Raw genomic sequence first — 27,199 nt, forward strand, 5'->3', positions numbered from 1 at the left:
AGGTGATAAAAATGTAATGTATAGAAGTTATATTTGTTCCTGGAGAACTAAAAAGGTGTAAAATTTCTCATTACAAATGTTTATTTTATGTCAGACTGTTATGCATTGTACATATATTTTTAAAAACATTAAAAATATGTCAAACTGAAAAGTAGAGCATTTTACAAACCAGTCATCTTATAGCTCAAATTTTGCTTCTGTCAGCAGTAGTACAGTCAAATCAGTAAAATACATTGTCAGTATTGTCATTAGGTCGGAATTATTGGTGGTGATTTTTAAGAGGTAGAATAGAAATGCATACAGTACATTTTGATGATATCTGGGTTTTTCTGTTTTCCTTGTAAGGCATTAGCTACATTTACCTCTTGATAAGTGAGTCTGGAGCAAGCCATATACCTCGTGAGTAGTCTCACAAATGCCTGTGCATTTGAGTTAATGGAATGTTCCAATGCTAGTTTTCATTTTCTATGTTAGTAATTTTTTCCCTAAACTTTCATTTCTTTTCACTGCCTAGATAATCTCCAGACATCACAGTCTTGGTATTTGAGAAATGTTTGCTCTTCCTTCTCTCCTTTGCCCTCTGATCAGCTTATGTCCTATAACTGTCGGTTGACTGTGAGGCTCCATGTTTGTACCCTTAGTTATGTCCACTTGTTTCTGGTTGCATTGTTAGCATCAGCACTTATATTTTTTCATTTCCACTCATTTTAAAGAAACTAATGTACATAAATGTGGCCCATTATTCAAATCAGCGTGCAGAAAAACATCGCTTGGCAAGGTAGAACTGCCGAGTACTGCACTCCACTGTGATGGGTGGTGGGATGTGTTTATCCATCAGTCAATGTGTGGTGGTCCCAGCTAGGCTTAGGAGGGCACTTTGAGGACCCCCCCTTTTAATGTTCGCGAGGGCCAGCTGCACGAAAGGCATGCTGTGGAGTTGTGGAGTGTCAGAAGTTCCTGTCGTCCTGTTAGAAACTGCAGGTTAAGTCCTCTCTGGCTTTCACTTCCCTTTACAAGGTGACCAGGTTGGTCTTAGGATCTTTGAGTTGCTTTCCACTGCACTGTGATTCCATGTGGGCTGCTTAGACCTGTTCACTGAAACTAAGCATTCTTTGAAGAAGATTATTTAATTTATCTAAAATTTTCCATCCCAGTTTAGATAAGAAGGTAGAATTCTTGTTTCTATTTACTTTCCCTTTACCTCAAATCAAGGCAGTGTGTATCAGGATATAATATTGTGATGCAGTTTGAACATACAGTCCCAAGTAGGGAAATGGAAAAGAAAAGAAAAATAAGAAGCGTCAGAAGTGACGCAGAACTGTGAAGATTTGGTGGCCGGCAGCTGTGGGCGGGCAGGGGGTGGTGCGAAGGAAGGAGGGGAGGAAGGACAGGGCTCTGTGAGGAGCTAGTGTTTGGAGGCCCTGTACGGGGCATGCGCCGTGGGGGAGAAGGCCTTTCTGCCCTGCAGGTCCTTATGCCCCTCTGCTTAAGTCGGTGACATCTGTTTCACCCCTTAAAATTTTAAAAAATGAAACTTACCTCCCAAGTTCCCTTAAAAGAATAAAAAGTAATTTACCTGCTCAGATACTAGGTGCACGCACAGTGGTCCTCCCGCGTGGTGACAGCCAACCGCACACCATGCTGTTCGGAAGCGAGCACCTTTTGTTTCTTCGCCATGCGCCGTTCCAGCTGTGCCTTCCGTGCCTTGAGACCACACCGCGCATTTGGGGTGCGAAGTCACCCAGATGAGTGCAACTGCGTCAGCTCATCACTGCGTTTGATGTGGTGGCTTCAGAGCAAGCAGCTTGTCGATCCAGTTTATCTAAGACCCAAGTCATGATTCAGGAAGGCCCCCACAGTGCTCCCTAGAGAAGGGCTGGGGGCTGTTGTGGGCGATTAGATAACGGCACCAGAGTGGAGCCCTCACGAGTGATGACGGGTGACTTGTTAAGAAGAGAGAGACCAGAAGACACGTACACACAGACGCACACTTTCTGTCTCCTGCCATGTGATGCCATGTTATCTCGGAACACTGCCAACAAGATGCGTTCCCTCCAGTGTCTAGAACTGTGACCCAAATCAAGTTTTTGTCTTTATACAGTTACTGAGTCTCAGGTATTTTGTTTTAGTGAATTAATAATACTTAGCTTCCCAGAGTATATTTGATGGGGTGTCACCGCATTCCCAGGTAAATTGAATTAAGAGAGTTATGTTGGTTACAAGGATAGATCAACTCTAGGGCGTCTTTAGGTAGCAGTTTACCGGCATCTTCTCACACACGTGTACAACAAGGTCCCTGTTTCCTTTGTTCGGAACAGGTAAGAGAAATCTGGTGAGGAGAGTAGTTTCAGCTTATTGTTGGAATTCTGTGTCGGAGAATAAGAGACAATTAAATGCCATAAAGTGGCACGGGGAAGTGGCCTGAACTTTAAGAATGTTCCCTGTCTCCTTTATTCTCTCCCTTTACCCTGAGATTTTCACATTTATATTAATTATCTCCACAGCTCATATTAGGTTATACCATAGAATCTGAATTTCAGATAAATGTCCAAATCAGAAAATAGGCTTCTAATCTTTCTTAGGCTGTTAGAAAAAAAAATGTACTTTCTGTTTCTGAATCATTTTGTTCGGTGAAGAACAGACCTTATTTTTCAAATATCTCCTCGCCAAAATAACTGGAAAAATCTCACTGAAAGACTGCTCAGGGATGCTGGAGAGAGCTGCAGGTCGCAGTGTGGAGGGACAGCAGGCCTGGGACCAGCAGGGATTCCTGGGCCCGAGCCTCTGCCTTTGTTTTGATACCTGGGACGGGCAGTTGCCTGGAGGTCTCTTCCCTCGCCAGAGCCAACATTTCCATCTGGAAAGCCAAGATACTAAAGCAGTTGATCTTTAATGTCCTCACTTTCGTTCTGCGATATATGTATGAGGTGCTATTCTTGAGAAAGACACACCTGTCCTGTCACTTACTGAGGCCCATGGTATTCATGTGGATAAAATCCACTGTTCTTCCAGCAGCGGTGGCTCTTGTCCTGTCTCGATCCTGTCTCATCCTCTACTGTGCCTGCTTTTCCCAGCAACATCTTATGATGAAAATACTCCAGCATACAGAACAAGCTGAAACAATTGTCCGGTAAGCCTTCACATAGGTACCACCTGGGTTTGACAATTAACATAGTGCTATACTTGCTTCGCCACTTACTCACATATCCTCCGTCTGTCCTTTTAGCTCTCTACAAATCCATCTGTTTTTTGTGGGAGGGGGCAGAGATTTCAAAGTAAGACTTCCACCTAAATGTGGGGAACCATCTAGTGCTCAGTATTTGTATACAACTATTTTGAAGGTGAATGTCCCATCCAATGAAATGCACTGATATTAAATAGATCATTGAGTTCTGACAAATGGGTACACCTGTGTAATTCAAACTGTGTTCCTTTGACCTTTTTTCCAGTCTATCTTCAATACCTGTCTGAGGAATGTATTGTTCTGATTATTTTTCCAATGAGGATTAGTTCTGCCCATATATTACTTTATGTAGAGAGAATCATGCAGTGTATACTTTCTGTGATTGTATGCTTGCACAGAATAGCACATTTTCCTAATGTGAGAAAATTTTAAGCTATGTTTATAGTTTCTGATTAATGGGTATAGTATCATTTCAGTGTATTGCTATGTAGTGATTTCCAAACCTTAGCTGCCATCTGGAAGGTTGTTAGGGCACAGACTGGCCTCCCCAGAGTTCTTATTTCTTGGGTCTAAGTTGAAGCCCATCCAGCAGCGCCTGGTGATGTCGATATTGCTGGTTTTGGAACCATACTTAGAGAACCATTGTCTTATATAGGGTCTTTTGTCTGTTTGTTTGTTTGTTTGTTTTTGAGGCAGGGCCTCACTATGTACAGTAGTCTGCTGGCCTTGAACTTACTATGTAGCCCAGGCTGGCCTCAGACTCAAGGCAGTCCTTCTGCCTCAGCCTCCCAAGTGCTAGGATTAAAGGTGGGCATCACTGCATCTGGACTTATATAGAATCATTTTAAGTGTTTTTTAAATGAAGTTTAAATTTCCTGGGAAAAATGGCTCATGTATGAAACTGTTCTTCGTATAAAGTTATTTTTTAGAGTCTTCCTATTTTATTTTGTATCAGACTTCTTTGACTCCCTCCTATGGTGGGAATTGAGAGCTCACTCATGGTCATGGGGTTCTTCGCTTTTGATTTATTTTCTGTGCCATCCCCCCCGGCCATGAGAATTGGCTCACAGTTTCCTAACATAGAGGGCCCAAGTAGTTTTGAATTTTCCATTATGAGTTCATTTCTATTTTTATTTTTCCTTATACTTAGTTTTATTTTGTCTTTTATTATTTTAATATGAAGGTGAATTTTAATATTTTAAGATTATTAATGTGTTTTTAAATGCAGTTTTCCCTAAGTATAAATCAGAAAATTCATACACAAGTACACAAATACATACACACACAGACCCCCCCCCCGAATGAAAGAATAAAAAGATAAAAGATCATATAGGAAAGCAGATTTCTCTCCCAGCCACCTATTTCTCTTCCTTGGAGGCATCTGCTGTTTCTAGCTCTTGATATATACTCAGTCCTCATTATTCAGAGAGTCTGTATTTGTGAATTTGCCACTCATTAAATTTTATTTTTAATAAAATCAGTACTTGAGGCTCTTCCGTGGTCGTGTGCATGGGACAGAGGAGAGCTCCTGGCTTCACTAACAGTGGCCACCCCTCCCCCCTTGGTGCCACCGAGTCCCCTGAGGATGGACTGGGACAGTGTGCCTCGGTGTCCTCTACCACCCTATGGTTACCTTCTGGCAGCTCTCAAGGCTGCTTTGCAATCACTATTGGTTCCTGTCTCCCAGTCCTCTGTTCCACACATTCCTGCTGCTGCTGCTGCCTACCTGAAGAAGCAGCTAGAAACCGCACCTCATGTGGAAGACATCAGGGAGGGGTCCGGGTCCATTATCCTCAAACTCCTAGAAGCTGAGACCAACACATCAAGCCCTCTTGGAGATTCCCCAGTTTTAGTTCTACCATTTTTGCGAAGATGGGGCAGCTGTCTTGATTGCAGGCCTGTCTCCCAGTGTTCTGCAAAACTGCCTCCATGATGGCTGTGACTACCTTGAAGGCCCTACACCTGCCCTGGGAGAGGTTGTCCCTGACCACAGCAGATTTGAATTTGAACTCAGCAGAACTGAATTTTCACCAATCAGTAGATTCACATCAGAAGCTTGATTTAGATTAGTTTGGACTAATTGGTAGGCTCAAATTCAGACCCATCAGCAGGCTAGAGTTTGGACCAGTCACAGGCCTGCAGCTGCTACGTAAACAGCAGTCCTCCCCCTCCTTGAGTTGCTGTAGGAGAGGTTTCTCTCTGTATTCTCTGTGCTGCAGCACCACCTTGTCTAAATAAATCCTCTTTTTGGTGGTCCTATAAATCTACTTGTGATTTATTTCTCGGGTATCATGGTCTTGGAAGGTCCTGTAAATCTACTCCAGCAACTGGCAGTTGTAACCTATGGCACCTGGGAGCCACTAGCAGAGCTGCACTTTTGCAATATGTGATTTTGTGATATCTGTCTTAATTGAGCAAAGAAACACTGGACTAACTGGCAACATGCTGATGAGTAGATGAGGGAGTTGCCTGATTGGTGAATTCTCAGTTTAGGGTGAATAAAGTGACCTTCTGCCTTTACATCTCAGCTCTGTGCTATAACTAAGTGTCCTTTTGATGCAGTGTTTAGTCTCACATTTCACACGTTCTTGTGCTTTTTGTCTGGATTCTGTTTTATCAGTACATGTTTGCAGCGCACAGGGATTGCACTCCTCATGGGAAGCTGATACATGGACGGAACATGTCTTCTCTTTTCATCCCCTTCTCCCCCTCCATCTCTCAGTCCGCTTCCCATTTCCAAAAGATCTGTCTGCCTACTTCCTATTATCTGTCTTTTATTCTCTTGATTTATATTTTCTCATATAAGGGAAACTGCAGAATTTAAGCTTATGAGTCTGATTTATTTCACTTGACATTATGATCTCAGGGTGCATCCATTTTCCTACAAATGACTCGAGTTTATTCTTTTTAGAGGCAGAGTACTACCTGATGGTGTATAATACATTTTCTTTATCCAGTCATATGTTGATGGACGTAGGGTTTGCTTCCAGGATTTAGCCATTATGAGTTGTGCTGCAGTAAACAGGGGTGTGAGTGGATCACCGTAATACAATGACTTTAACTCTTTTGGGGAGAGACCCAAGAGAGGAATAGCTGGGTCAAGTGGAATTTCTATTTTTAGTGTTTTGAGAACTCTCCATACTGATTTCCATAGTGGTTGTAGTTTATATTCCCAGCTTTTGCTGTTTAAAATGGCCCACAAATGTAGGGCTGCAGTGTTGTGTGAGTGTCCAAGCACAGGAACGCTGTGAGGTGCCAACAGAGAAACGCGTGTGTCAGAAGTTCATTCAAGCTTGATAGTGCTGTAGTCATGAGCTCAGTCTCAATGCATTAGCGGCATATACTAAACAAGACGTTTTCAGACAGAAGCACACATATGACAAGGTTATGTACTGATCAGCTGGCAAAGGGTCCATCGCTTCCTAGGAAACTAACCCTGTATTTCCTCTATCACCATTGCTTTAGAATTTGCTAATTCAGTTTTTACAGCTACTTTGAAGATCATAACTGCAAGAAATGAGAATCTATTCTATATGTATTATTTTTCTATACCTTCCAATTTTAGTTCCATGATTTCATGTATTAGCCAAGACTTCTGAGGTTACAGAGTACAGTCAGTCCCTGACTTAGGAACATGTTCTGTTCTGGGAGAAGGATTGTAAGTTGGATTCATTCTTAACCCAGTAAAGTGAGTCTTAGTCGGTACACCAGTGAAAGTTCACAGCTTGAATGTTCCTAAGTTGCCGACTTACAGTGTAGACGTCCTCCCTGTCGGGGCGGAGTTTGGCAGAGAGCACAGTGGTGTGCTGGGGCTGGCCGGTGTGATGTAATTCTGTTCTGCCCTCTTGCTACTCTGTTCAGAATATAATTTACCTTGCATAGACCAACCTTCTTGGAATTATGAATTCAAAGAGTGTTGCTTGATTTTCACTTTTGTCAGTGGCTTGCTAAATGAACTGTGGTTTGCTTTTCCAACCACTTTAGCATTGGATCTTCTATGGAGAATAGATGGAGCTGTGGAAATGCACCTGTGAGTTGAACGGATGGTATCTTTGCTCAGATAAACAGTGTTATTTGCAAATGTATCACCTTAAATGTTCATAATGGCTGTACCCTTTCTGACTTGGAAAAGCATTGCCCTTGTTGGCAAGTAGCTTAAGATCTACTAGATTAGCACAGTCAACGGATGAGTTCAGTGCCTGTGTTATGTGCCTTTCGAGATGTGTGAATAGGAAGCAGGTGAGGAGGAAGAGGAGCTGGCTGAGTTCTTCCTGGGGAGAATATGAGGGATAGACATGGGTTTTGTAGAGATAAAACTGTCTGGAATTGGGAGTCATATCAATAGGGAGATAGATTCAGTTTGGAAAGACATTTCACAGAGAGCTCGCTGGGATTGTATCCACTGTAGAAAGCAGGGTCAGCTGGTATTGGTCAGGCGTTAGGCAGTGTTTTGAAATAGCTGGGTGAACAGGAACCAAGGAGGTGTCATGACCTGGTTGCAGCCAGATCTGACCTTTCTGCCAGTAGACATGACTGAGTAAATTGTGTGTCTTTCATTGTGTTGTTTTAAGGATTAAATGAAAGGGTTAAAAAGAAGAAGAAAGGCTCCAAGAGAAGATGATGTTACATTACCATTTGTAGGTGGGAACTATTTTAGAACTTAATTATTATGGACCTAAGGACTGGCAAAGCCTTTGTGTACTGTGATTTACTCTCTCTTCCACTATAGTGCAGACTCCAGGATTTTATGGTTTTATTTGGAAAATCTTAGATAAAATCAGTTTATATAGAACACTTAGAAGAAAAGACATTTTAACTTTGAGGCTATTTTTTTTGTGTATAACAGTAACATTTCTAATTGCTTAAAATAGTATTTAATATGCAGTTACTGGGTTGATTTAAAACAATTTTTAATTTTACTTGCTATTACCATTCTGCTTGCTGAATTATTTCAGGGTTAAAACCTTATTATTTTTCATTACTGGAATGTTTTTATTTTAAAACTGTTATGTGCATGTATGTTAGTGACATATTAAAATTATTTTAAATGCTGTATTTCATGAATAATTAATTACAATCTCCAAATATTGAATATATAGAGCTACTGTTCAGTTAATACTTTTTGTTGAAAACAAAAATTAATGATTGGTAGTAGGCTGATCTAACTAGCATTTTTGATGTCTCACTTAACTTTTTTGAGTTGCTAAAGAACATGAGGGATGATTTTAGTATTTTTGATTTACATAGTGTACATGTATATTACACTTTTTTCATGTACTCTATTGAGAAGAATTTTTCCCTTGGCATATTTAGGAGAGCAGTCATACTCATGGACATTGATAGCATAAACTTAGTTTTTTGTTGTTGTCATTTTTTTTTTTTGGTACCGGGGATTAAACTCAGGTCCTTTTGCTTGCGGGACAGGTGGCAGAACCACAGAGCTAAATCCCTGGGCCTGTTGTTATCATTTTTTGAGATAAGGTCTTGCTTGTTTCAGGCTAGCCTTGAACCCTCAAACTTGTAGTCTTCCTTCCTCAACCTCCTAGAGTCCTGGGATTATGGGCAGGAGCCACCATACCTGGCTTAACATGGATTTAATTTTATGTAGTGATACTTTTTAGAATGAAAGATAGTAAATGATTGATTGGGAATACTTCAATTCCAAATATGTTGATATCTTTGGACATTTATTAATAAATCTGTAATTTTGTAAGTCCTTGGTCTGTAGTCATTCTCTCATGTGTTTCTTTAATTATAGATTTTAATCTTTTGACTTAGTAATAGCAAAACTGATTTCTCTTGGAAATGAGTACTGTGGTTTGTGTTCAAAAAAAACTTTTGAAAGTTTTCTTTTCATTTATTTTTGCATTCATTACGAGATACCTTTCTCATAAGTACCCCTCTATTATTGAATAAGTTTTCAGTGTGACAGAATACCTTCAATTCTCTAATTATTGAAAACATACTTGCAAAGAATTATATTGATATTCATTTCTCCACTGAATTATAGGGATGAAAAGACTCTTAAATGGGAATGTAGTGTTGTATATTCAGATAATAACTGTGTTAAAAATTGTGTCTCCCACTACCTTTTATCCCCTTAGACTTAATTTTTTAAAGAAGACACTATCTACACAAAAGTAGCTATTACGGAAGACTCCAGTGTCAAGGGATTTCCTCGGCTCTCTGATCCGTGTGTCCTGGAACTGTCTTTCGTAAGGCTTGTCTGCTTTGTGCAGCTGCCAAGTTCATGTGTAACCTTTTCTTGGCAAATGGCATAGTCAATACTGGAATGGGCCCTTGCCAAATGGTAGAAGCCTTGTGCCCCAGGCAACAAACCCTGTGTCAATTTCTTGTTGATGGCTGTAAACCATGGCTTAAGTACATTGTCGAGACCAGTGATGGGTAAAGAAATTACCAGTTGAGCTAAAAATTACTTACACATACATTTATCTGTGCAAGCCAAGCGCACTTGGGAATGGTAAGGGGCTGCAGGTATTTCTCAGTTGTCGTCCTTCTTGGAAATTGCAGTTTCCTGTGCTGGCAGCTCCTTTTTGGTCACCTACATGCTCTGGAATCAACCAGAAAAAACACGTTGTGATAAACAGACAAAAGAGTTTTCTCTTCATGTTCTTCAAAGGCCCAGGGTGGAAGCAAAGTTGTTGCTACTCAGAACTTGCAGCCATTCCTAGGAATTAGGTACAATGAATTCTGTGAAAAATAATAACAGTCTACCTGGACAAAACTCAAGGAAAGGGTATGGAATGCTGTCAGTACAGTTGGTGTCCATATGTTCTTCCAGAGATTACATGCAAATACATGTTAATGCCTTCCAAACACATTGTCCTTTTGGTCTGATAATGTTTAAATGGTCCCACTTTGCAAATTGTTTTATCTTGAACTCACTAGAAACAATTGGATGAGAGCCATTCATTCATTTATTGGTATGTTCATGGAACAAGCAATTCTTTTGTGCAGGTACTTTGTATGCCTCATCTTGCACAGAAACAATAAAATGAATGAGTCCTACCCTCAGAGTTCTTTTTCTAGTGGAGATATATTCATGTTCATAGGTAATTACTTCCTGGGTCAGCTGACATGAAAAGAATGAATATCTTAAATATGCAACTAATTTTCTTGTTTTCAATCAAGCCAGCAGGAAGTAAGTGTTCCTGGTGCTCAGTCAGTTCGATTTCATAGAACCAGCATGTTCTGACTTCTGCACATTCAAGCTAGCCTCTTGGCGGTCTTATTCTGTGTGCATTGCACAAGGCTCCTCCCAGAAGAACCCCAGACTAATTCTCCAGGACAGATGTCGAGAAATCAGTGCATGATCTCATCACTCACTGATGATGGCCTTCCTTTGCCTGTGACTTTTTATCTGTTACAGCCTCCCTCTCAGAAGGAAGCTCTGGCCAGGGTAACCGGGAGCAGGAGCTGGGCGTGTGCAGTTTAATCTTTAAGACCTTTATTCTGTTTGACCAAGTTTGAACTCTGCTGTTGGCTTCTCTGACTCCTTTGGCTCCGGTAATGAAGGCATTCTGCAGCCCGATCTTGTCAATTCCTCTAAAAATAAAAATAGCAGCTTTGTTTCTCCTGAATTGAGAACATGCTCCTTCTAACATTTTTCTCTGTTATATTCCTTTAAGGTCATCTATCACTTTGATATTTGTTACTATTTTGCCACATAATTAAAATTCAAAGAGAGCGGTTTACATATCTTTGTTGATACATCAGAATTAGAGAAAATGCGGTTCATTGAAGGATTTGAAATCCTGGGATTGTTCCCCAACACATAGGTGCTAAGTGTGAAATGGGATGTGTTGCAAGAAGAGTTCAGAAGCAAGGACAGGTCATTTGGGTTGGACTCTCGAGGACTCTATTTAATATTGGGAGCTGTTAAGGGTTTCCCAGCATAGTAGTGAAATGGTCACATGTGTGTTTTAGAAGAGCCTCCTGGCTGCCATTGTGAGGTGGAAATGCAGGTAGAAAAGCTGAGGGAAGAAGCCAGATAAGGGGCCAGCTGAGAATCTGTCTGCAGCTCTAAAATCAAACAAAAACCAAAAAACAAAAAGGCTGAAAACAAAGTTTTCTTTTTTCATTAATGTAGGCCCATACTTACTTGGTTATGGAAACTGAACTGATTGGACCTGTGAATTGTTTCAGTTCTCGTACTGTTACTGCTATTTCTGTTATTTTTGTTGCTGCTGGTGCTGTTGTTGTTGTTGTTGTTCTTGTTGTGTGTGTGACTTCAAATATAATTACACTATCAAAACCTAAAAAAAGACACAACCTGTGGATAACAGCCAAAATGAGGACTAGAAAGATCTATTATCATTAGTACTGAAATACTTTTTAAAAAAACATTTATATAAGTATATTAGAACACATAAGAAAGGTAGCAATAAAGTCATGTCTTGAAATCAGCAGTCTCCTCAGCGTGGCACCACAGGATAAGTCAGAAGTGTTCTGGAGGGGCAGACCTGTCACCGGAAGTGGAGGGAAGTGACCTGGTGATGGCATGTCTCCTGTGGGGCAAGGGGTCAAGAAGATCAAAGGCCAGTGGCTTTGAGTCTGGGCCCGGGGTGGGTTGGTGGCTGGGCAAGGGACCCTTAGGTGCCAAGACTGCAGGCAGCTGGCTGTGCTCAGGGACTGCAGGGCCCCCGGGAAGGGGGAAGTCCTGAGCCCCCAGAGGAGGCTGTCCCATGGTGTCCCGGCCTGTCATGGCTCCTGCACGGGTACGGCAGGCACATGGACAACTAGGGAAGGCTGGATGGCTGCCCCACGTTCATCTTCCTCCACCCAGAGCTGCATTCCCCTCAGTGCAGCTTCTGCTCAACGACCTGGGCCTGGGCACGAAGCACCGGGTCACTCCATCTGTGGTTACCGGCCGGAAGGCAGATGGCCTGGGCTCTGGGTCTGGCCTCCTTGTCTTGGGCTCCAGGACCTCGAACCAGAGCGGCCCGTCGAACTTTCTCTTTCCTTTCGTGCTCTGGGCTAGGGCCTGCAGGACCGTCTCCTTGTTGCAGGGGTCTGGGCGCGCTTCGGGCCGCGGGCACTGGTACGGGCTCTCCGGGCGCAGAGAGGCGTTGACCCGGACTCGCACGAGGTCCTGAAGCCCCGGGCCCCTGTCTGCCCACAGCCTGCGCTTCTTGTAGTTAAGGCGAGCGTAGGAAAGCTCCTGCCTGAGGAGCAGCCCAGAGGGCAGCCTGCAGGGAGCAGGGCTCCTGGCCAGGGCAGCCAAGGCCGCCTGGGCCCCGGCGTCGTCCCAGTCCGGCTGCGTCGTGTGGAGAGCAGGGGCCTTGGGCCTGGGCCTCCGGTGCTCGAACTGCTGGGCGGGAAGTGGCAGCGCGGCCTTGGGCTCGGCCAGGTCCCCGCTCAGGTACCTGCTCAGGTAAAGGCCCATGAGGGCTGAGCTGCCGCGGGGAGGTGGAGGAAGCGAAGCTCACAGGCCCAGCGCAGAGGCTGACTGCGACCGCTGACCCTTGGCCTGGAACGCAACGGTAGCTGCCAAGTTGCCAGGCGGGGCGCAGGCCCTCAGGAACCTCTGTCTGGCTCCAGGCAGGCACTTCAGCGCCCCGGGACCCAAGGGCCTCACGGTGTCGCAGTGCAGGCTGCAGGGCACGGAAGTTCCAGCCTCTGCTTTTCTGCTCTTCCAGCAGAAGCACTTAGCACAAGCCTCGACCCTTGTCCCTGGCATTGCGAGGGAGGAAACGGGGATTTCTGCAGACGCTGTTGACAGAAGGCTGCACTCCGTCATCCCCGGAAAAATGAATGTAATACGCTCGGATTTTCTTTTAAGGAAAAACAAATAATTTGCTTTGTTTAGTGAAGATGACTCGTATATCTTTTATTTTAAAAATTAATGCATGTTTTTAATATAGAATAGTGACACTGGTTTTGGGGAATTGGTTCATGCATGTAGCATATCTTGATTATCATCAATCCCTTTACCTCTCCTCTCTCCTTTTGCCCCCCTCTCCCCAACCCCTTCCCCATCGCCAGATGTCCACCTTCTGGTTTCCTATCATCTCTCCTTATTTGATTCATTTATTCATTTACAGTGTAGGTTAATAATATAAGAGAATACATGTGATATTTAACTTGTGAATCTGGCTTATTTTGCTGAGCATTCTGGTCTTAAGTTCCATCTGTATTCCTAAAAAGATATGATATCTATTTGGAATGATATTCCATTGTGAATGTATACATTTTTAAATACATTTATCTGTTGATGGGGACCTAGGCAGTTTCTAAAGCTTAGCTATTGTGAATTGTGTTACTGTAAACATGCGTGTGTATATTATACCCATGAAAATCTCCAGTTCGATTCCCATACTGGTCCTTCTAGTTTACTTTTTTTTTCCCCCATTATGTTTATTGGTGCATTTTAGGTACAAAATACAGTTACATTCATCATTGGGAACTTGTACCTTTACATGATGTATCTTGGTTCTTATTTTTTCCTCTTCCCCTGCCCTCCCTTTACCCCTCCACCCTTCCCTGTTTGTTTCCATTTTTTTCCTTTTCTCATATTTTTTCTTTTCTCTTCTTTCCTTTCCCTTACCCCTCCCAATTCCCCTACCCCTTTAGACCTTTTCTTCCTATTACACAATATCAATTATACATTTTTAAAATTACAATATCAAAATTAGAGGACATTACCACAGATTTTACAGAATTTAAAAGGATATAGAGAGCATATTACAAAAATCTTTTTTGAAATAAATTTGACAACTTCTAAGAAGTACCTTGGAAGACAAATTAATGAAACTGACTCTGGAGGAAATATAAAATTTGAATAGCACCTATTAAAGAAAGTATATTACAAGCTTGAAAACCTACCTATATGGCAACAACAGGCTTGTATAAATTTTAACTGATGAATTATATCAGACATTTAAAGCAGAAGAAAGAAGGAACACTTCTCCCCTCATTTTAGGAAATCAACATTGTGCTAATACTAAAACTGGATACAGATAATAGAAGAAAAAAAGTATGAACATAGACAAAAATTAGTTTAACAAAAAAACTATTAGAAGTCAGATCTGGCAGTAGGTAGAAAGTGTTTTTAGTATAGGGATGGCACTGTTGGTTCAGCATTGGAAGATCCACCCCCATAAGTCATCATTTTAACAGAGGAAAGGAAAAAGCATATGATCCTGTCAGTAGCTGCAGAAAAAGTTTCGGACTAAATTCTACAGCTTTTCATGGTAAAAGCTATCAGGAGACCAGCAGTAGAACAGAACCTTCTCAACAGATAAGCCATGTACTTCATACTTCCAGCATACTTCCAGCACACTTCCAGCGTTGTATGAATGGAAAAGATAAAATGCTTCCTCCCTGTGGTGGGGAACAAGGGCAGATATGCCCACTCTTCATCTGTCCATTAAACTTTGAAACATAGGCCCAAACCAAAATAGTCTGGCAATAAAGAGACACAATTAGCATAGGATTGGCAAGGTAGAAGTAAAATCTTTATACGTAGATGAAATGAGCATCTACAGAGAAAATACTAAGAAATCTCTAGGAACCCCTAGAACTTGTATTTGAATTTAGCAGGATTAGAAAACACAAGGTATATATAAAAATTCAGGTCTGTGTATACTTGCTATAAATGCATTGGCTATTGAAATTTAAAAGTTATGTAGGAGTACAAAGGACCTAGAAAAGTAAAAAGAAAAAAAAACAGTGTTGGAAGACATTTATTACCTAATTCTGAGACTTCTTCTAAAGCTACAGTAATCAAGGCAGTATTGGCGTAAGGAAAGACATATAGATCAATGGAATAAAACAGAGAATCTAGAAATAGAACCACACATATATGGTCCACTGAGTCTTGGAAGATTATTTAACATTAACATTTTATAGAACATAAACTCAGTTCAAGAGCAGAGGAAAAGGTAGTGTTTTCAGCAAATGGTACTAGAACACTTGGTATCCGTATGTAAAAAATTAACCTCAACCCTGTATTTCCATACATAAAAATAACTTGAAAGGATCTATGAACCTAAATATGAAAGACTAAAACTGTAAACCTTTAAGAAGAAATTATAAGGGAAAATGTTGATGAATTTAGGGTAGGCAAGAATTTCCTAGGATACAAAAAACATGATGTATAAAAGAAAGAAATTGATAAATGAGATTCCATCAAAATTTAGAACTTTAAATGAATGACATCATTAAGAAAATGAAAAGTAGTCCTTAAACAGACCATATTTATAATGCATATAACCTATGACCAGAATATATAAGGAACTCTTACAGCTCATTAATAGACATCCCAATTAAAAAGTAGATATAAGATGATAAATAGCCAGTACAGCACAAGGAAAGGTGTGCAACAGTAGAATCAGAAAAATACTAATCAGTACAATAACAAGATCATATTATACACTTATTAGGGAGATGAAGTTAAAAGTTTTACAAGAACAAATGTCAGCTTAGGTGTGAACCAGTTAGAACTGTCTAATACTGCTAATGTGAATGTAAAATGACAGAACCATTTTAGAAAACAATATAGAAATTTTTTGTATTACTGTGAAGAACCAACAGTTCTGTTCTTAAGTTTTTACTTAAGAGGAATGAAAACACATGTTGACAATAGATTTGTACATACAGGTTGACTGTTGCTTATTTGCAATTCTTGGGACCAGAAGTGTTTCAGACTTTGGTTTAGAATCCACTTGATCTGCAAAGAGGATAACTACTCCTGCTTTTTTCAGGTTCCTGCCACATGGAGTATTGTTTTCCACCCTTTAACTTTCAATCTATGAGTTTCTTTTTGAATTAAGTGTGTTTCCTATATGCAGCATATTTTTGAATCTTGCTTCTTGACCCATTCTGCCAGTCTATTTCTTTTGATTGGTGAATTGAGACCATTAACATTGATTATAACTAATACATATTGACTTATCATTGTCATGAACTTTTCTTTTTGTTGGATCCCTCCCCCCTTTGCATTTAATTTCTTGTCACACACAATGGATTCATTCTACTGGGCTTCCTGGGGTTGTGATCCTCATTGTCTTTTCCTAGGATATTGTCTAAAATTTTTTGGAGTGTTGGTTTGATATTCATGAAGTTCCTAAGGTACTCTTTTTCATGAAAGTATTTTATTTTACTATCAATTCTGAAAGATAGTTTTGCAGGGTACATCAATCTGGGTTGGATGCTCTTTTCCTTTAGGGCTTGGAATACATCACTGTGAGCTCTTCTAGCCTTGAGGGTTTGCATTGCGAAGCCTGCTGTGATTCTGATGGGCTTTCCCTTGTATGTGATTTGTTTCTTTTCTCTAACTGCTTGTAGAATTTTGTTCTTCTGTTGGGTTTCTGGAATCTTACCACTTATATGCCTGTGTGTATATGTTTTTTGATCAAGGCTAGTTGGAGTCCTATATGCCTCACTTATCTTATGTCAAGTTCTTTTCCCCTGCTTGGGAAGTTTTCTGCCATCACTTCTGTGAACAGCTTTTTTTATGTCACCTGTACTGTCCCCTGTTTTTTCATTGACTCTGATCAGTCTTATGTTATTCTTCTTTGCATTGTCTAGCAGCTGCTGGATTGATTTCTCGTTGTCCCTTACTATTTTAAAGCAATTTTTCTTTTCCTGGTCACTAATTGCAATCTTATCTTCTATATCTGAGATTCTGTCCTCACATTGGCTCATTCTGCTGCGTAAACTTTCCATGGAGTTTTTAAAATCTCCTGGAAGTCTGTTTTCACCTGTTTTATGGATTCCATTTGTTTCCTATGTTGAGATTCCATCATGTTCCTCAGCTCCTCTATTTTTTTATCTGTGTCCTCTCTAGGTTTTTTATTCATGTCTTGCACTATGTGCACAATCTCTACTGTTGTCTTAGAAATTATTTCTGATTTTATTTTTTCCAGATCCTCTTTTGTTGCCAGTTCAGGAAGTCCAGGTGGTTGAGTACCAGAGTATTCTATGTCGTTTCCCTTTGGGGTTGCTTTAGGTGATCTGGAAGTGTGGTTTTGAGACTTGTTTATGTGTCTTCTCATTTTGATCTGGGGGGAAGTGTGCTGTCTCCTCCTCTGCACTGTGGGGGGTGTTGGTAAGGGGGCCGGAAGCCTCCTCCTGGGTGCTTGGAGTGGCTCACCTGCTCTGTCCTGTGTGTGGGGGTGATACTGCCTAGTTTACTTTCACCAACAAATCTAGAGGTGTATTTTTTTTTTCTTCACATGCTCACTAGCATTCACAGTTTATTGTGTTCTTGATGATAGCCATTCTGACTGGGAGGAAATGGTTCTTTTCTTTTCTGTTTTTTTTGTTTTTTTTTTTGGTACCAGGGATCAAACTCGGGACCTTGCACTTGCAAGGCTGCGGAACCACTGAGCTAAATCCCCGGCCCGAAATGGTTCTTAACGTTATTTTGATTTGCATTTTGCAAATAGTTAAAAATGTGGAACATTTTTTCATGTGCTTATTGGCTTTTGTGCTTTTGTTGAAAGGAGTCTTTTCAGTTTATTTGCTCATTGTTTTATTGGGTCATTTGTTTTTTGGAAGTAAGATTTTTTTTGAGTTCTTTATAAATTCTTTATATTAGTCCCCAATAGAAAAAGTAATTAGGAAAAATTTTCCCTCGTTTTATCATTTTACCCTTTGATTGTTTTCTTTGCAATGCAGGTGCTTTTTAATTTGGTTTAATACCAGTTGTTGCTCCTGGATAGCAGTTCTTGTGCTATTGGAGCTCTTCAGGAAGTGTTTGTGCTTATGGCTTCACTTATTTTCCTGTGTGATCTTTCAGTAGTTTCAGAATTTTTATAAATAGGTCTTTGATCCATTTTGACTTGATTTTAGTACAGCCTAACACACAGTTATGTAGTTTCCATCTTCTATAAGTACATTTGTAGTTTCCCAGCATTGTTTTTAAAGAGGCTTTCTTTTCTTTTGGCAACTTTTTCAAAGATCTGATGGCTATAGGTGAATGGGGTTGTTTCTGTTTCTTTTGTTTTATTGTATTGGTCTGCATATCTGCTTTTGTGCCAGTATACTGTGGTATCATTATTATTATTTTTTTGGTACCAGGGATTGAACTTGCGACTTTGCACTTGTGAGGCAGGCAGCAGAACCACTGACCTATATTCCTGGCCCAACTGTGGTATTGTTAATACAGCTTTGTCGTACAACCTGAACTTCAATATTATGATATCTATTGCTTTGCTGTTTGTACAGGATTCCTTTAGAAATGGAGTTGTTATCAACCCAATTGTGATGTGTCTATGAGGTTCCGTGTATATGCGGGAACTCTAGCATATAGGTTCTGTTTTCATAGAGAAACAGAAGATAAGTTGTGAAATTTTTACAGTGTCAGTGATGACCAAGTACTACTGAATAATAAGAAAACATTACATAGCCAAAAAAGGAAAGATGTTGACTTTACATTAACAAATCAGAAATCATTCGTTAGTGAAGAACTGAAAATGTGCCGATGAATAGCTTCTTGGTCATGAAATAGCTTAGAATATGCCATATAGAACTCATCTCCAGACATATAAGAAGCTTCATGGAATGAGGCATCTAAAAGTCCATGCTCATCAGAAGCTAAATAAGATCTCCTAGATGGGGCCGGAGATTTAGCTCAGTGATTTCGCCGCCTGCTACGCAAGCGCAGGGACCCGAGTTTGATCCCCGGTACCAAAAAAAAAAAAAAAGAAAAAAAAGATCCCCTAGATAAATTTGCTATGAAAATATTCATTAAAACTTTAGTCCTGAATACATTTTTGTGTTAATGAAATAGGATTGTACTGACACTACTGGGTTTTTTGAAAATATTCTTAGTGACTGATTAAAAGGTACCAATTAGTTTTCAGGATGCTAAGCATAGAGTTATTATTCTTAGATATGTTAGTGTTGTAAGCATGCTGAAGATAAATCTAATAGAGAATGTCCCCATCCCCCCAAAACCCAATAAACCCTATTTCAAGATATTTAAAAGGAGTATACCATTTATTTAGGCTTCATCATTTATATAACAAAGGATAGATTCCCGATTGTCTTAGTTACTTTCTTGTTGCTAGACAGAATACCCTGTACCCATAAATTAAAGGAGGAGAGGTTTATCTTGGCTCACAGTAGATGTTTCAGTCCATAGTTGGCAGGGTGGCATGGCAGAGGGGCATGGCAAAGAACAAAGTAGAAGGCAGGGCAGGCAGGAGGTAGCTGAGCCTTCCTTCTTTCCCATCAAGGCTGCAAGCCTATTGGTTGGTGCCACCCCCACCCAGGGTGGGTCTTCCCTCATCAGTAAATCTATCACCCACTCCAAGAACTGTAGTAATCAGTACACTAATCCAGTATCAAATACTCACAATCCAGTCACTCTCCAAAGCCCCAACTATTAGTGCATGAGCCTTTGGGAAGACATCTAGATACAAACCATAACACCAACCAGTTCAACATTACTTTGTACCAGCAATGCATGCTGGCTGAAGATAAGCTGGACTAGAAGAAATATAAAATTCGTTATTCTTAGGGAACTGTTCCCCTAGGCATCTTAATTATTTGGTTTTGCAACATTGTTTTTTTTTTTTTTGTACCGGCAATTGAACTCAGGACCTTGGGCTTGCGAGGCTGGTGGTAAACCACTGAGCTAAATCCCCAGCCCACAACATTGGTTTTTTAATGCTCCTGGTGGCCAAGGAATTTCATGGCCCTCAACACATTAGAAATAACAAAACTATATACTTCCTATAGTTAATAGTTAATAGATTTGCAGAGTTCTAAGGCCTTTGGAAAGAACTCAGCCTTTAAAATACTGTTTATGCACTTACTGATACTTGAAATGAGGCTGGTAAATCAACATTAATAAGTGTTTAATACTGACATTGGTCTAGGGTGGTGTTTGACTGTGAACCTAAAAATAGACACTGAAGTGGTTCCTGTCACTTATGAAAAGATATTACACTTCTCTTTATGTGCCAAAAGTTGATAAGCCAAAATAATAAGTTGGATAAATGCTAAACTTTATGAAGGATGGGGAAACTGCTGGAATGGTATTAAATTAAAAACTTTGAAGGGATTGATGATGATGATGATCACATCATGAGCACAGGAGAAAAACACCTCCAAGCTATATAGTGAGAAATGTGCCGTCATTTAAGACTGATCCTGAACTTCGTGCAGGGGTGACAGTGAGGAAGAGGCTACCCACTTCAGGAGAGGCTGCTTGGATAGAAACCAGTGTTCAGGGAGGCAGGATAAGCCTTTCAAAAGGCCATCCGTCATCGGCCTGGCCCATCACGTGGGGTGACGTACTGGGCCCGTGATCCCACTTCTGGATAGAGGTGGTGATTACCACTGTGATGGCAGCACCGAGGCACCTGCCTCTTTAAGGTCCTTGAGCAACTCCTGTCATGAACTGCGTGCATAGCACAGGTATTAGCTTAATGTGAACTAAACTTTAATGAGTAATTTCCTTAGAAATAAGGAATATTTTCTTCTGACTAAAATGCAGCCTAACATTTTAGCTCTAACATGTGTTTAAGATTTCTTTCATGGATACAACTCAGAGCTATATAATTGATATGGGGTCAGGTATTACCAATTTCCTAAATGTGTCAATATCTCAGGAAAACAGCACTGAGTTATTGACATTGTGCTTTTGACAGTTGATGTATAGCAAGGGAAACAAAATTGGAAAGGCAAAGAAATTTTGTATGCCAAGCATTCTACCTGCATTCTTATCACAAATAATTGCTTAGCTGGTCATGGAATACAATTAATTAAACTACCTTTGGCAGCATTATATTTACCCTGGCATTTATTCTTGATATAATTATAACTGGGTTTAATACAGGTCATTAAAATGTCTTGAATGCATGTAAACAGATATTTTAAAATAACTTTCTTAGAATGACATTTCCATTTTTTCAAAATAAAAAGTTAAATTTGAATAATATCTATTTAGAAAATTTAGATAAAAGTAGAAAAATACCAAGGTTGGGGCATGGATTTAGCTCAGTGGTTCCGCTGCTTGCCTTGAAAGCTCAAGGACCCGAGTTTGATCCCCAGTACAAAAAAAAAAAAGAAATATACCAAGGTTAGTTGTTACTAAATCTTTTGCATAGTTCTTCCCATGGTTTTTATATAGCATACATGTTTGTATATATATTTATAGCAATTATATAATTTTACATCTTATTTATCACATATGTAGATAGTTATATTGATGTATCATATTATAGGTATGTAGTTACAGGATTAAAACTCTTTACAACCTTCATATTCAATGACTGCATAAGATTTTATCATATGGTTCTGATTTGCTTAATTATTCTCTTGTTTTGGGACATTCTCTTATCTCTACTGTTTTTCTTTTGTAAATAATGCTGAAATGAAACTGCTTTATATTTTACTTGTGTTAGCTTTCCACTGCTGTGACAAATACCTAATATAAACAACTTAAAGGAGGAAAGATTTATTTTTCTCATGGTTTCAAGACTTCAGTCCATGGCAGCTGGCTCCAAGGCAGAAACGTTATGGTGGAAAGATGCTCACCTAATGGCAGCCTTGTGGAAGCAGAGTGAGTGAGAAAGATCCAGAGAGGGAGGGGCCTAGAACCAGATGCACTGCCAGTGACCTACTTCCTTCAGCTGGGCTCTGCCTTTCAATGGCTCATTCAGCTATGCCCTTGTCAGTGGATTAATCTCATGATCCAGTCATTTTGCTAAGCTCCACCTCAGACTGTTGCTTGTTGGGCATTAAGCTGTCAAGACATGTATCTTTGGTTTCACTTCAATTTAAACCATAACAATTTCTGTCTTCATGTACATTCTTTCTTTGTTATAAGTTCTAAGAAGGATCATTGTCCTGTCAAGGCATATGAACAATTTTAAGTGTTTTGATAGTTCTGAATCGCTTCCTAGGAAACACTATCACCAGTAATATGGGAAATTGCGTGCTTATTGACATTTACTTTGTTTTCATGCTGTCAGAAGGAACAAAAACATATTCTGGATTTGCCCCTTTATGAGTAAAAGTTAATGAGAGTTGGCCATTTCCTCACCATTATTTTGTTGAGTAAAATACATGTGTGTGTTGACTGAGCCAAATTTTATATTTTCTCAGTAGATGCCTTTAAGTACTGTATCTGGGGTTATCATGTTCTTGGTCATTGTTGTGTGGTGTTGACCATATATGGGTCATGGTCACTTACCATTGGCCTTTTTCAGTAAGCTAACTGGCCCTTAGAGAAACTTTTGGTCCATTGGTGTTCGTGGACTACCTAGTGTTTCCTTTACATGGAAGAATGAGGGAGGTTGAGAGGATTGTTGAAACTGCAATGAAATTCCTTCATTCTACAACAAACATTTATAAACTGTTTTATTACTTCTAGTCACTGTATTAGATTTATAGTGGTAAAGAAAGTTGATAGCATTCTCAATGTGGCCAAACCCCAAAACCACAAAAAAATCAAGCATCATATACCTTGATTTATTTTTTTCAATTAACAACATATTTATCCACACTATTTCTTAATATACACAGTGAGACAACCCTGGACATATTAGACATAGCATCTCATATTGCTGTTATATTGACTAGCTTTGCTAGTAACTATATGTAGAAAGAAAAAGGAATCATTGTCCTTCTACTTGTTGTCCAGACCCAACTCTTTTAGCTCGCAGCACAACAGGCTAATTAAGTTGAAAGACAAGGTGTTGAGTCAAGGAAGGCAAGTTTATTTGAAAGGGCAGTGATTGAAAAGAGGGAAGACTATTGTTTAAAGTGTATCTTGCTGGGAAAGTGGTACAGAAATGGCTTAGGTAGCCAAGTAATAGGTATTTTTAGCTGGTAGCCACCTTCTCTCAAGGGCTGGAGGTTCTAAATTTGTGATCAGATGATCCGCACATGATTGTAATTGCCTAATCACAAGATGTTTTTCAGTTCTGCAAATTTCAAGAAAATTAGTGTTTTTTAATCATTAAGTTGATTGGTACCAACAAAGAAAAGTGCAGATTCTGATGGATTCACTGCTGAATTCTACAAGAAATTTAGAGAAGATCTAATGCCACTACTCCTCAAACTCTTTAATGAAATTAAAAGGGAAGAAGTACTCCCAAAGTCATTCTTAGAAGCAAGTATTACCCTGATACCAAAACCAGAGAAGGATCCAACCAAAAAAGAGAGGTACAGACCAGACTCCCTAATGAACATAAACGCAGAAATCCTCAATGAGTTACTGGCAAGGAGAATGTAGCAAAAAGTCAAGAAGATTATACATCATGACCAAGTAGGATTCATCCCAGGATGCAGGGATGGTTCAACACACTCAAATCAATAAATGTAATACACCATATTAATAAAGTCAATGACAAAAGTCACATGGTCATCTCGATAGACTCGGAAAAAGCATATGACAAGGTCCAACACCCATTTGTGTTAAAAACCCTAGATAAAATTGGAACTGATAAAAGTCTTCTATGACAAACCAACAGCCAAGATCATACTAAATGGTCAAAACCCGAAAGCTTTCACTCTAAAATCAGGAACAAGACAAGGACATCCATGCTCACTACTCCTACCCAACATAGTTCTGGAAACATTAGCCAGGTACCTTTGAAGATGTTACTTCCTAAGGCAGCCTTGCAGAGAAGTGGGCTTAACTACCACACCCACTATTTGCACATCTCAGCAGCTGACTCCCAGTAGCAACGATTAATAATAAATAATTGCTGTCATTTACCCAGTCCCCCTTTTGTTCCTTTAAGGTACTGTATTATGTCCTTTATGGTCATTTTGAAATATTCCTTTCACCAGTACAAGATGCATGTTTTTATTTTGATGGATGCATCTCTGGGAACCTACAAGTGGGTTGTGTGTTTGAGGAACTAGAAATTGAGAAGAAGCAGAGTCGGTAACCATGAGTAACTGCCTAAAAGCACCTATTCCAGAACAATCCTCAATTTTGTATAACAGCACATGTCTTTGGAAGGAAGAAATACTTTCTTGTGTCTTGCCATGGATGCTGAATTGGGTAACAACCTAGCAGCATGGCTTTGTACTAAGATGTGTAAGCCTGCATATGCATATTTAAAATTCGCATCCACCGCAGTGACAAGTTGCTGAATAATGTGGATGGGAAGACAGATTTCAGGTGAAACTTAGTCAAAGCCTCTTTTGATGCAACTCTGACAAAATAATACCATGAATGAATAAATCTAGAGTTCCTGAGTATCAGAGAATTTTTCCCGTGATAGTCTTAGGTGAAGGACTAGTGTTCAGGCTTTTAATAAGCAATATTCCCCCAAGCACAGCATTTAATTTGAAGTTAAGGTTCTCCTTTCCCTTTTTGAGTCCAGAGAATTGTGCTGCCCACTTACATGCTAATATGTGTTATTTGGAGCAATATGATTCTCTCCCAGTGCAGCTTCATACCGTGAAATTGTATGTTTTCTTGATATGATTGTATGGTCCTTGAAGTAAAATAGCCATATAGTTGTATGTTTTAAAGTAGCTCAATGCCTTCATATTCCAAATTTTAGAATGTTTGAGTGATTCAAGTTTATGAACTGAAATTATTTATGAACATTGAGATTTGACTCTCTCGTTACTGAGACCCCTGAGGGAATTTCAAACTGCCTTCTGTGGGACTGGGGAAAGAACACTGTATGAGTGCTCCAGCATTTGTTGCTGTTGCCTTACTTTTGCTGCTGGCAGGTACAGATTGTGTTCAGGGGTTTCTGCATCTTTATCACCTCATCTCAGTGGGGAATAGCTGACTGCTGAGGTGACTTTCAGCTGGGAAACTTGGTGATATCATTAGACTCAAGGCATTTTTCTTTCCCTCTCCCCCTCCTACTCTTTCCTCTCCCTCTGTGTCCTCCTCTTCTCTTTTGTTCCCCTTTCCTCTTCCTCCTTGTCCTCTTTCTTCATTTTAATCTGAGTCAGTACTCTGTCTTCTGGCAGCTCTGTGTCTCTTCTCCAGTAAATTCAGTCCTATTCCTGTTTTATTGTGGGTGTGAGGTAGAAATATGTTCTTTTACAGAACAAAAATGTATTTGATGGGATTCTACAAAGGTATCACATTTAAATGACATGACCAGATGTCAGGATGGGAGAGATTAGCATTTATAAAAATAGTTTCAGCTGTCCATTAGTTTAGTCTATCACTTTGTATAACATTTCCTTAATTTTTCCATTTATTTTTAAATATTATTAAGTATAGATCATCACCATGTAAAGTAGTGTCCTTTATTCAAAACATTTAAAAAGGATGGTTAATGTTTTTTTGTCATCTTATGAAATAATTCAGAAGCCAGGGTATGCTCTGTCCGAGGTAAGCTGAACTTTGTAGTATCAGGATGGAAGGCAGAGATGGCAACATGGCCCTTTAATGTATTTTTCTTCTATCCTCAGAGGCTTGTGTGTGATCATAGACTTTGTCTCATTTTTGAGACCCTGATTAGGGTCCAACTAAGTGGACCTAAGCTTTCAAGTGATCCTTACAAAGTTTTTTGGTCCCAACACTTCTAATTGATCAATGTACTCTGTATGCACATATGAAATAGCAACAGCGAAACCCATTAATTTGCTTGATTAACACGTGTAAACAAAAAAGTGTTAATTTTTGTTTTAGAAAGTAGTAAAACTAAAAGAAGTTATCACCTTAAAGTTTTATCCCACCCGAGGAGTTTAGAACCTAGTGGCATATAGTGAAGGAAATTTCTACAAAGCTAGGCATCTAAATGATGAGAGAAGTGCAACTAGAGATTAGGAATCTTAAGTGTAACTTTCAAGATACTTTTGATTTTGCACATTAAACATTGAACCTCTTAGTCTGTTTTCTGTTGCTGTAACAGAATAGCATTGACTGGGTGATTTATAAAGAAGACAGTTCACTTCTCACAGCTCTAATTCTGGGAAGGCTAAGGTCCAGGTCGGGTGCTGGCGTCTGGCATTGGTCTTCCTTCTGCGCCAGGCCATGGTGGATGGAGAGGATGGGGCGGACCCAAGGTCATCCCTTTATCAGGAGGCCACGCTCCCACAATGGGATTAGTCAGCTCTTGAGGCAGGTAGATCCCTCAGGAGCTACTCACCTCTTTAAAGTTCTACCTTCTTATTGTTGCGATGGAAATTCCATTGCAGCATGAGTTCTGGAGGGTGCATTTCAGCTGTGGCAGCCTCTGTTAGCAGATTTTCTTAACCGATCTTCCTGCTGTGTGGAGGTGATGGTAGGGACACATGGGAGTCTGTAGGAAAGGGCGGAGCTGGTGGGAGACAAGAAGACTTGCTTGCTGTCCCACAGAGTGAAGCCTGATATGTACTTTGCATGTGTGTTCTTTCCAGCATCTGCAAGCAGAAGTTTCGCGATGGTTTGTTCAGCGCTCAGCAGAGTTGCTCATGCACACATCTGCCTGGTGAGGAGGGCCAGTCATGTCTGCAGAGGGCACCAGCATCGGGCGTGGGGCTCAAGGCCGATTACATCAGACTTTGCTGCTTCTGGAGCTCCGGGCAGTGTTCTAGAGCTGCTGGGCAAATCCTACCCTCAGGACGACCACACCAACCTCACCCGGAAAGTCCTGTCCAAAGTAGGCAGGAATCTGTACAACCAGCACCATCACCCTCTGTGGCTGATCAAGGAGAGGGTGAAGGAGCATTTCTACAAGCAGTATGTGGGCCGCTTTGGGACCCCGCTGTTCTCGGTCTATGATGACCTTTCTCCCGTGGTCACGACCTGGCAGAACTTTGATAGCCTGCTCATCCCAGCGGACCACCCCAGCAGGAAGAAGGGGGACAACTATTACCTGAACCGGACTCATATGCTGAGAGCGCACACGTCGGCGCACCAGTGGGACCTGCTGCACGCGGGGCTGGACGCCTTCCTGGTGGTGGGGGACGTCTACCGGCGTGACCAGATCGACACCCAGCACTACCCAGTGTTCCACCAGCTTGAGGGGGTCAGGCTCTTCTCCAAGCATGAGGTGAGTTTTGACACATTTCTTGTTATTGCGGGACATCATGGACATTTTGTTTCCATTTCACCAGAACCAGTGGAGT

The 27,199-nt window shown here is 40.4% G+C and overlaps 2 protein-coding genes across 28 annotated transcripts in view; one reads left to right on the forward strand and one right to left on the reverse strand.

Moving 5' to 3' along the window:
* Positions 1-27,199, forward strand: part of Fars2 (phenylalanyl-tRNA synthetase 2, mitochondrial) — a 463,399-nt gene that overhangs the window by 85,392 nt on the left and 350,808 nt on the right. For 16 of the 25 annotated variants that reach the window (XR_002396033.2, XM_021260707.2, XM_021260714.2 and 13 more), the window contains one exon: positions 26,489-27,123. Coding sequence is in view for 24 of the 25 variants with exons in the window: in XM_021260714.2 (XP_021116373.1) it covers positions 26,489-27,123 (635 nt within the window). In the remaining variant the exon portion in view is untranslated. Of the gene's footprint in view, positions 1-3,012; positions 3,131-20,489; positions 20,576-26,488; positions 27,124-27,199 lie in introns of those variants that run through there. The other 9 variants (XM_087181133.1, XM_087181140.1, XM_087181144.1 and 6 more) reach the window with 3 other exon arrangements.
* Positions 8,906-13,203, reverse strand: LOC110349786 (POM121-like protein 12). 3 transcript variants are annotated; one of them, XM_087181145.1, is made up of 3 exons: positions 12,028-13,203; positions 11,307-11,712; positions 8,906-10,750 (listed from the first exon to the last, which is right to left on the reverse strand). In XM_087181145.1, the coding sequence occupies exons 1-2, from the start codon at positions 12,588-12,590 to the stop codon at positions 11,643-11,645; spliced, it is 633 nt and encodes a 210-aa protein (XP_087037271.1). In that variant the 5' UTR covers positions 12,591-13,203; the 3' UTR covers positions 8,906-10,750; positions 11,307-11,642. The 3 variants fall into 3 exon arrangements, with proteins under 3 accessions (XP_087037271.1, XP_087037272.1, XP_021116374.1); XM_087181146.1 differs by having other exon boundaries at positions 11,307-13,203; XM_021260715.2 differs by lacking the exon at positions 8,906-10,750 and having other exon boundaries at positions 11,288-11,712.

The sequence above is a fragment of the Heterocephalus glaber genome, unplaced genomic scaffold (assembly GCF_053883595.1).
Source record: "Heterocephalus glaber isolate CG9 unplaced genomic scaffold, H.glaber_assembly_v1.0 deba00001472, whole genome shotgun sequence".
NCBI classification, from domain to species: Eukaryota; Metazoa; Chordata; class Mammalia; order Rodentia; family Bathyergidae; genus Heterocephalus; species Heterocephalus glaber.